We start from the raw sequence: 10,993 nt of genomic DNA, 5'->3' as shown, positions 1-10,993 counted from the left end.
CCACTGCCACTGCCACTGCCACTGCCACTGCCACTGCCACTGCCACTGCCACTGCCACTGCCACTGCCACTGCCACTGCCACTGCCACTGCTACTGCTACTGCTACTGCTACTGCTACTGCTACTGCTACTGCTACTGCTACTGCTACTGCTACTGCTACTGCTACTGCTACTGCTACTGCTACTGCTACTGCTACTGCAGGCTGATCAACCCGCATAAGAAAATGATTTTAATTCTCATTGCCATAATATATTTATGCTTATCTAAGCAGCACCATTGTTAAGATCCACTCCTGTTATTTGTGTTTATCTGAGCACCACCGTTGTTGTTTCAACCCCCAGGCACTGCCTTAGTTCTGCTATGTATGGCATCAGCAGACTTCTGCTGTCCTCGACATCTTTCCCCAAGACAAAAGTTTCAGCAGACGACACCTGCCGTCTTCCCACGGTCGACGCGGTGGTCGACCTTGACCCCCAGGGTCAGGAAAGCCCCAGCCCCTCCCCCACCAGCACCAGCCCCGTCCCCGGGTACTCAGAAGCCCACAGAGCGCCCAAAACCAAACTCTTGAACTGCCAGCATTTCTTCCTGAAACCCTCCATCGCTCCTCTCGCTGTCCCTCTCCTCCCTGACGTCACAGGGGAGAAGAAAAGTGACGTCACAGAGGCGATTTCCGAGTCGGAGAAATGGTTGGAAGAGAGGTACCCGTATCTGCCGACATCGCGCCGGAAGAGAAGGATCCGGCGGATCCGGCGAGTTCGGAGACGGCATCAGACGGTCCGGATTGTCGTGGCGGATTTCTGCTTCCAGATCTTGGACGTGGCGTTTTGTTTGTGTGCGCTCTGTCAGGTACACGGTGTGGTGGTGTCAGGTGGATGGTATGGTGTCAGGTGTGTCTGGTACATGGTGTCAGGTGTGTCAGGTACATGGTGTCAGGTGTGTTAGTGTACATTGTGTTAGGTGTCTGGTAGGTCAGGGGTGTCAGGTGTGTTTGGTGGATGGTGTGTTGTGTAGTTTGTCAGACTTCCAGTGTGTTTTCATGAAAGCCTGTATATAACACTTCTGTGTGTATCGTATGCCTCTCCTCACCATCACGTTACACTCTGACCTCTGACCCCGCAGTTCGTGATCGCCGTGACCTACATGCATGACTGCCCAGCGCTGCCACTAATCCCCCTGTGTCTGCTGGTCTTCAGCCTGCTCACGTCTGCCAACATCGCGTGGGAGTTAATCCAGACCTGGATTATCACCCACCTGGATTACTCAAGCTGTCTGGACGACCTTATGTACGGCATAGAGGCGCTGCTCTGTGTGGCTCAGTCGTTCGCGTTTATAGCAGGTAAATACAAGGTTTATAGCAGGTAAACACCGTGTTTATAGCAGGTAAACACCGCGTTTATAGCAGGTAGATACAGGGTCTATAGCAGGTAAATACAGGGTTTAAAGCAGGTAAACACCGGGTTTATAGCAGGTAACACTGGGTTTATAGTAGGTAATTACTGGGTTTATAGCAGGTAAATGCCGGGTTTATAGCAGGTAAACACCGCGTATATAGCAGGAAAATACAGGGTTTATCGTAGTTAAATACAGGGTTTATAGCAGGTAAACACTGGGTTTATAGCACAAAAATACTGGGTTTATAGCAGGTAAATACAGGGTTTATAGCAGGTAAACACTGCGTATATAGCAGGAAAATACAGGGTTTATCGTAGTTAAACACAGGGTTTATAGCAGGTAAATACAGGGTTTATAGCAGGTTAAACACCGGGTTTATAGCAGGTAAATACAGGGTTTATGGCAGGTAAACACAGGGTTTATAGCAGGTAAACACAGGGTTTATAGCAGGTAAACACAGGGTTTATAGCAGTTAAACGCCGCGTTTATAACAGGTAAACACCGGATCCCGTAGGTAAATACCTTAATAAAAATGTTAGTGTTTATCATAGTTTATATGGAATTGAAAAGTTTAAAAGGAATTTCTCTGATAGAAAATGGTCTGCACGTTTTGATTTCTTACACTTTCTCCAGACACTTTTTTTTACCAACACTACCCATCCACAGAAACCTTGTTCACGTACTCCCTCCACGATTTCTCAACGGATGTGACGTCACCGAACTACTGCAACCCCTTGCTGTTTGGGTTCGCCTACGGTTTCGTCACCGTCTCCTTGGTGTTCCTCATCCTTCTCTCCATCTGCGGGATCATCATCAACTGCTACCTCCGGTGCTGCGCCACCCCCCGGGCCATCACCGTACACATCGCCCCCAGGAGGCGCAGGGAACTACCCAGACAGCCGGCGTAATGCAGTACAAAAGCTGCACCTAAGGAAACGTCTCGAACTGATCTAATCCTGTTTATGTTGTGTCACATCCTGAGTTTAAAATAACATTGGCACTTTGTGACAAAACTAAATTGTTAGCATAACACTACGTTTATACTTGCGACATGTATACTATACATGTCTAAAAATATAGTATACATGTTCCATGGGGACTAACGTTTCCATGGAAATTTAAGCTGTTGCGAGATTTTTTTTCTAGACATGTATAGTATACATGTCGCAAGTGTAAACGCCGCGTCACGCGACAAGGTTCTAAAAAGTTAGCAACAAGTGACACACATCTAAAATATTTAAACCATAAAAGGACACGAAATGTAAATAGCTAGAAAAATGTTTGAAGAACTATAGTGGCAGCCACAAAAACACAACAGGTTTTAAAATGTAGGACAGCCTGTTTGACGGCTGTATTGGGACAGGCTGTTAGGTCACTGTTCATGAGTCTATTATGTCTGCTTGAAGGCGATCTTACAACAACTGAACACCTTGGTTAAGTAAATGGCTCATGTATTACATAAATGAATGATTTAAGCACCTTTGTGCCTTTAAGAACCTCACAAAAATATGTTTACCCTGTGGTATAGTATGGGACGAAAGGGGGTAAGGTATGCAGAAACTTTTCTTGGGTATGGGATGATTGTTGGGGCATGAAATGATTTTTTGTACCATTTTTGGGGGCCATGAGATGATTTTGTGCACGATTGTTGGGGTCATGAGATGATTGTTGGGGTCATGGGATGATTGTTGGGGAGAGGAGATGGTTTATTGTGAGAAAAGGAGCTGACATCAAGGATGTTGCCTGTCATTTAGTGTCTGTGAATTGTGCTTTAGCTCTATAAATCTGTGCAATAAATATCTTCCCATTTTGTGGTGTCCTTGACTTTGATTCCTGTTGGGTTTGTGTTACACCAGTCCAAACGGAGACAACCAGATATAGGGTGTAAAAAATATGTAAGTGTATATTTTAGTTTTTATTGGTGTATAGCTTACATGTGCTAAATTTTGTCAAAGATTTTAACCGAAATAGGCTCGACATTACCGCATACAAAAAAAATGAAATTGTTTCCTAAACAGTTCTACTGCACAGCGAAAAGTCGTTTGTGACATTTCAGAGTTGATCAAATAAAAGTTGAGCTCCTCTGAGTATAAATAATCCAGCTTGTTGCTTAGGTTATTCGGCTATCAACACTATCAGCATAATTACAGCATAATAAACTTCACGCAATTAACAATCTCAAATTAACATAACACAATTAATTATCTTGAGACCTTTCTCACATCACCACAACATTTTGAGACCATCCCCCATATCATCACATCATCTTAAGACTTCCCCCTCCCCCCACATCACCACCACATCTTAAGACCATCACAACATCATCTGTCCGTTTAGTTACTATTTGAAAAAACCTCACTGCAGCTACCATTTTTATTTATCTCTATTAATTAATCTATGCTCATTACAACAGTTCACTGGCCCGGCATTTACTAATGACATCTTTGAAATGTGAGCACAATTTAGCACCACGAGTGAACGAACATCCCAATGTTTACAAATGTAGAATCTTGATATCCGGAAGATAAGAAAGTTTTCCTTCAGAAATTACACAGGTTTTATTTAGTGCGTAGACAGTTTTAAAGGGTAAACACATTTTAGTATATTTATAACTTATAACAATATAACAAAAGGACATATGTTAGTAATTTCTTTAGAGCTTAAGGACAGATTCTAGATCTGGTTTAATAATTTGTTTAGATCTTACAGGCATAGGCAGTAATTTCTTTGGAGCTTAAGGACATAGGTTTGTAATTTATTTGTAGCTGAAGTATGGTTAGATTGTTAAAATGAGTAGATCTAGAATCCATAAGAATCTTCTAGACTCCAGCTCTAGATAAGATATCACACACACATGCAAGAGTTTAAGAAAAAGCATATATTTTAAAGAGGAGTTATTCGAATCGCTTCTCTAACCATGTTAATCCGCAGGTTAATCCAGAATGCGTCGCTAACCCTATACCCCAAATCCAAAAACACAGTAATTCTAATAGAAACAAACACCATACGACACTGCTTGTACTAGGTACACTCAGTCTTTGACTCTTAATACAGCTTCCTACTTTCTCAAACTTTTCGACCTCATGTAAAGCAGGGGGGGGGGGGGGGATGATTCGACATTACTCCAAAACTAGATGATTGGTGGATATTTTGTTTATTTCCAGCCAAGACCTTCCAGCCTCTTTATTTCTGTTTCAAAAGATCTACCCATGATGTAATCAGCGACACACACACACATATACACACACACACACACACACACCGCCGAGATGTCTGATGACCTTGACCCCACACCCCCACAGAGCGAGCGGGGGACCCCGAGCCGCATCCGCCTGTTGGGCCAACATTTCCTACACCTGAGCCGCTATCCCGCGGCCCTGCTAGAGAGGAGGGCCTCCCTCAACCTCGTCGACGAGCCCTCCTCGGACCCAGCTGACGGTCTGCGGGAAAGCCCGATAGCAGCTAGGCTGCTGGCCGGGAATTCCCGTTCTTCTAATTTTATCCCCGAGGCCACCAACTTCAAAGGTGGTAGCCGGAGTAAACGGGAGACCGACGCCACACGGCAAGGCCGTATCACATACGTGGAGGAGAATGTACACGTCACCCCAAACAACTCCACACCCACACTCACCCCCCACGATGGGGCAAGTTGTGGCGCAGAAACCACATGCAGTAATGCAACCCAAAACGACAGGCGCAGCAAGTCCCACAAATTGTCCAGCCCTTTTACTGCGGTCTCCGACACTGCGGCCTCAGCAGTGTCTGACACTGTGGCCTCCGTCAATGAAGCGTCCAACTTGTTCCCCAAAGCCGACAAAAAGTCTCGAGCCCTGGACCAGCAGACGGACTCCTCCGGGGACGGGGTGGAGGTCCACATCCCCTCCCGGATGCTGGACACCCGGGGGTCAGTGTTCCTGAAGATTCGACTGGCCCGGAAGTCGCTGAGCCACCCCGCGAGTCACGTGTACACCGTGTTCTGTGGGGTCCTGTCCATCTTCTGCTACGCCGCCTGCGTGGTGCTCATTATGCTCATCCCAATCACCAAGGTCAGGGTTGTATGTCAGGGGTCAGGGTTGTATGTTAGGGGTCAGGTTTGTATGTCAGGGGTCAGGGTTGAATGTCAGGGGTCAGGGTTGAATGTCAGGGTTGTATGTCAGGGTTGTTTGTCAGGGGTCAGATTTGTATGTCAGGGGTCAGGTGTGTATGTCAGGGGTCAGGGTTGTTTGTCAGGGGTCAGATTTGTATATCAGGGGTCAAGTTTGTATGCCAGGGGTCAGGATTGTATTTCAGGGGTCAGGTTTGTATGTCAGGGGTCAGGTTTGTATGTCAGGGGTCAGATTTGTATGTCATGGGTCAGGTTTGTATGTCAGGGGTCAGGTTTGTATGTCAGGGGTCAGGTTTGTATGTCAGGGGTCAGATTTATCTGTCAGGGATCAGGTTTGTATGTCAGGGTTGTCTGTCAGGGGTCAGGTTTGTAAGTCAGGGGTCAGGGTTGTATGTCAGCGTTGTATGTCAGGAGTCAGGTTTGTATGTCAGGGGTCAGGTTTGTATGTCAGGGGTCAGGTGTGTATGTCAGGGGTCAGGTGTGTATGTCAGGGGTCAGGGTGGTATTTTAGGGGTCAGGTTTGTATGTCAGGGGTCAGGTGTGTATGTCAGGGGTCAGGATTGTATTTTATGGGTCAGGTTTGTATGTCAGGGATCAGTGGGTTAGGGTTGTATGTCATCATCGCTTACCGTCTGCTGGTAGACTTACTGTAAACTAAATCTTAACCCCGACTGAAGAACCTAGTGTCGCTGTTGTTGTGGAAATATAAACATCCGACTCCTCTACAGCAACTCCTGACCTCTGACCTTGATTCTAACTCTGACCTTGACATTGATCGTGAAAATGGTATTAAGCCATGACCTTTACTAGGCCCATCACCCTGACCACGAACCCTCTCTATTTCCAGATGGCCGTCGGCTTTATCTACTTCAACGGCAGCAACGACGCCCCCTCCACCCCTACCTTCCTGCTGGTGAGCGGCGCCCTGGGGTTCATCCGTGACTTCTGGGGTCTGGTAATGAAGTTGATGTACGCAGATTACCAGCACTTCCTGTACGAGAACAGGGTCAGCTCCCTCCTCATCTCCATCAACGTCATCGAGATCTTTCTCTTCTTTTACGGTCAGTGAGGGTAGGGGTGGAGTGGGTGTGGGTGGGGGAGTAATGCGGTGTGGGGTGGGGTGGAGTGGGAGGGGGAGTAAGGCGGTGTGGGGTGGAGTGGGTGTAGGTGTGGGAGGGGGAGTAATGCGGTGTGGGGTGGAGTGGGTGTGGGTGGGGGAGTAATGCGGTGTGGGGTGGGGTGGAGTGGGTGTGGGAGGGGGAGTAAGGCGGTGTGGGGGTGGGGGTGGGGGTGGAGTGGGAGTAAGGCGGTGTGAGGTGGGGGTGGAGTGGGAGTAAGGCGGTGTGAGGGTGGGGTGGAGTGGGAGTAAGGCGGTGTGAGGTGGGGGTGGAGTGGGAGTAAGGCGGTGTGGGGGTGGTGTGGAGTGGGAGGGGGAGGGGGAGTAAGGCGGTGTGGGGGTGGGGTGGAGTGGGTGTGGGAGGGGGAGTAAGGCGGTGTGGGGGTGGTGTGGAGTGGGAGGGGGAGTAAGGCGATGTGAGGGTGGGGGCGTGGTTTGTGCTAGTTTGATGGTACGTAGTCAAGTCGAAAATAGGCTCTGATTTCTCAAGCTGGTTTTTTTTTTGTTTAATATTAACGTCACGGAGATCTGCCCTGCCACTTCTTGTATTGTAAGTATGGGGTGTGGGAGGAGTTTGTCTTGATTGAAGGAGGGCGTGGTCAAGTCGGAAAGAGGTGTGGTTCTTCTAGAGTTTCTGATTCCTCAACCTGGTGTCCGGAGGGGGGACGACTAAAATTTCCAATGTGGGGACGGGACGGGGGGGGGGGGACACTGGTAAAAGTATATATTTTCTAAATTCTATTTTATTCGGGTGAGGGAGGGGGGGGGGTGGGGCGGTAGACATTCCTTGAAGATGCCTGGAAGAAACTTTGAAAATGAAGCTAATGTTTTTATCAACGGTAACTGGGTCGTTTTTTTTTAAAAAAGGCTGTGGTTAGTTTAAGGCTAGGGGCGTGGTCGTCACAATCCACGTCTATAAAGAGAGACGATGAAGTTCAACATTTTTTTTTCGTTTTTACTTTCTCGTATTCAGAGTATTAGGGGGCGTTTTCGTGCTGTGTATTGGTTCCTAAAATGTCACCCCTTTTTTCAGGCTGTGCTATGGCTAACGAATGATCTCCCCTGCTATGATTCACGAATTGTCTTCCCCTGTTTCAGGCAGTGCTATGACTAACGAATGATCTCCCATGCTATGATTCACGAATTGTCTTCTCCTATTTCAGGCTGTGCTATGACTAACGAATCATCTCCCCTGCTATGATTCACGGATTTCCCCCCTGTTTCAGGTTGTGCTATGATTCACGAATTGTCTCCCCTGTTTCAGGCTGTGCTATGATTCACGTATTGCCCCCCCCCCCCTGTTTCAGGCTGTGCTATGGTGTTCCAGTGCCAGGAAGTACACGAGTGCCATCCAGTGCCGTACTGGTTCGCCATGTGGGTCATCGTGGTCACCATCTTCTTCTTCACCTTCACCGTCCTTTTCACCCTCGTCTACCGCGGGGTCGACGCCAGCCTGAGCCGCATCAAGATGGCCATCAAGGCACGGCAGATCCTGGAGGACAGGGTCATCGAAATCTTTCCTCAGCCGGTGATAGAGCCACAACAGTCGAAGTAGCCACACACTGTAGCCACAAGTGGCGATGTAACCACACGAGGGATATAGCCACAATTAGGGTCGTAGTCACAATCAGGTTCGTACTGAGAAGTAGGTTCGTAGTCAGAAGTAGGTTCGTAGTCAGAAGTAGGTTCGTAGTCACAATTAGGGCCGTAGTCAGAAGTAGGTTCGTAGTCAGAAGTAGGTTCGTAGTCAGAAGTAGGTTCGTAGTCAGAAGTAGGTTCGTAGTCAGAAGTAGGTTCGTAGTCAGAAGTAGGTTCATAGTCAGAAGTAGGTTCGTAGTAAGGAGTAGGTTTGTAGTCAGAAGTAGGTTCGTAGTCAGAAGTAGGTTCGTAGTCAGAAGTAGGTTTGTAGTCAGAAGTAGGTTCGTAGTCAGAAGTAGGTTCGTAGTCACAATTAGGTTCGTAGTCACAATGAGGGTCGTAGTCACAATTAGGGAGGTAGTCACAATTAGGGTGGTAGTCACAATTAGGGTGGTAGTCACAGTTAGGGTGGTAGTCACAATTAGGGTGGTAGCCAAACGAAGGACTGTAGTGACAAGAAAGGATGTCACATGAAGTTTAGAGGTAGCCGTAAATGATGATGTAGCCACATTAAGAAAGGTGGTCATACGTAGGGATGTAGATGTAGTATGTATGTAGCAGCTAATATATACGTATAGTCACACATAAGGATAACACACTATTGATTGTAAATAAACACCTTTTTCAAACTTCGATTTTATCCTGTGTTAGTGAACATGATGCTGGTGTCAACCTTTAATGTCATTTATGTGATGTCAGTCTTTAATGTCATTTATGTGATGTCAGTCTTTAATGTCATTTGTATGATGTCAGCCTTTAATGTCATTTATGTGATGTCAGTCTTTAATGTCATTTGTATGATGTCAGCCTTTAATGTCATTTATGTGATGTCAGTCTTTAATGTCATTTGTATGATGTCAGCCTTTAATGTCATTTATGTGATGTCAGTCTTTAATGTCATTTGTATGATGTCAGCCTTTAATGTCATTTATGTGATGTCAGTCTTTAATGTCATTTGTATGATGTCAGCCTTTAATGTCATTTATGTGATGTCAGTCTTTAATGTCATTTGTATGATGTCAACATACAGTAATTAGTCCACTTGAAGTTACTCTCAATGGTACGCTATGAAAACCACACCATCTACAACACACAAACCACACTAACTACGGCCTACAAACCACACTAACTACGGCCTACAAAACACACTAACTACAACACACAAACCACACTTACTACGGCCTACAAAACACACTAACTACAACACACAAACCACACTTACTACGGCCTACAAACCACACTAACTACGGCCTACAAAACACACTAACTACAACACACAAACCACACTTACTACGGCCTACAAACCACACTAACTACGGCCTACAAAACACACTAACTACAACACACAAACCACACTAACTACGGCACACAAACCACACAAACTACGGCACACAAAGCACAGTAACTACGGCCTACAAACCACACTAACTACGGCCTACAAACCACACTAACTACGGCACACAAACCACACTAACTACGGCACACAAACCACACTAACTACGGCCTACAAACCACACTAACTACGGCCTACAAAACACACTAACTACAACACACAAACCACACTAACTACGGCACACAAACCACACTAACTACGACACACAAACCACACTAACTAAGGCCTACAAACCACACTAACTACGGCCTACAAAACACACTAACTACAACACACAAACCACACTAACTACGGCACACAAACCACACTATAAACGGCTCACAAATCACAGTAGCTACACCGCTATTCATTTAAAAAACTCGACGGTTGTGTAGCTTACCTAACACACCTCTTGAAAACGACACATCTACGAACTAAAAACTGCGCACGGACTTCTGTTTCGGAAAAATCCGAAATAGGAGTCAAGAAAACAAAACTTATTATCACTTTAAAAAAGTGCATTTCTTGAATCAAAAAAACATGAAACGAAATAATTCAGGTTCTAAAAACTTCAAAACTGTAGATGACGATTCTAGAAATGTCTTGTCCAAGCTTAACTCATCAACAGAAGAGGTACTGAAGTAGTGATTACCTCATCAACAGAAGAGGTACTGAGGTAGTGATTACCTCATCAACAGAAGAGGTACTGAGGTAGTGATTACCTCATCAACAGAAGAGATACTGAGATAGTGATTACCTTATTAACAGAAGAGGTACTGAGGTAGTGATTACCTCATCAACAGAAGAGGTACTGAGGTAGTGATTACCTTATCAACAGAAGAGGTACTGAGGTAGTGACTAACAGCAAAAAATCATTGCTGACTTGTGAATACAGACGCTAGCTTGGGCATCAGAAGACTAAAAAAATTTGAGATCTGTTTCATTAGTGAGTGGGTCTCAAATTTGACATAGAAATAATCTGGCGGAGAACTTGTCTGGCGGAAAAAAATATCTTGAACCTTTGTCCGTTGAATAGGGAACTAGCCACAGGTAAGGGGTAGGTAAAAATTTGCGATACATTATTTTTTAGACTTAGTTAGACAGTGTTTTCCCTTCAAAGGGGTTGGGAATTAGACACGCCATGTCTAACTTGAGTTTTACCGTAAAACAATGCATAAATCGCTGATTTTGAAAATCCGGCAAGTGATTTTCTTCAAAAATGATGTGATATTTTGTGTGTGGAATAATCAGTTTTTACAGTATGTTGCATTACTGACTCAAAAGTCATGAGTCCGGGGCTCGAGTTTGTTCCACGTCCCTGAGTCCACCCAGCTCTGATGGGTACCTGACTCACTGAGTCCACCCAGCT

General features: G+C 45.7%; 2 protein-coding genes across 2 annotated transcripts; both read left to right on the top strand.

Annotated features, from left to right (window-relative positions):
• The first annotated feature begins 352 nt into the window (after positions 1-352).
• Positions 353-2,300, top strand: LOC131952660 (uncharacterized). Its single transcript, XM_059315423.1, has 3 exons — positions 353-846; positions 1,120-1,336; positions 2,059-2,300. Exons 1-3 carry the CDS (start codon positions 361-363, stop codon positions 2,298-2,300), a joined length of 945 nt encoding a protein of 314 aa, XP_059171406.1. The 5' UTR covers positions 353-360.
• Positions 2,301-4,638: 2,338 nt separating this feature from the next.
• Positions 4,639-8,169, top strand: LOC131952586 (uncharacterized). The gene is made up of 3 exons (XM_059315334.1): positions 4,639-5,438; positions 6,345-6,558; positions 7,922-8,169. The coding sequence occupies exons 1-3, from the start codon at positions 4,662-4,664 to the stop codon at positions 8,167-8,169; spliced, it is 1,239 nt and encodes a 412-aa protein (XP_059171317.1). The 5' UTR covers positions 4,639-4,661.
• The last annotated feature ends 2,824 nt before the right edge of the window (positions 8,170-10,993 follow it).

This window comes from Physella acuta, unplaced genomic scaffold (assembly GCF_028476545.2).
Source record: "Physella acuta isolate Inbredline_101_S28 unplaced genomic scaffold, ASM2847654v3 ptg000072l, whole genome shotgun sequence".
In the NCBI taxonomy this organism is placed as follows: domain Eukaryota; kingdom Metazoa; phylum Mollusca; class Gastropoda; family Physidae; genus Physella; species Physella acuta.
This window is presented reverse-complemented; position numbering and strand designations above follow the sequence as displayed.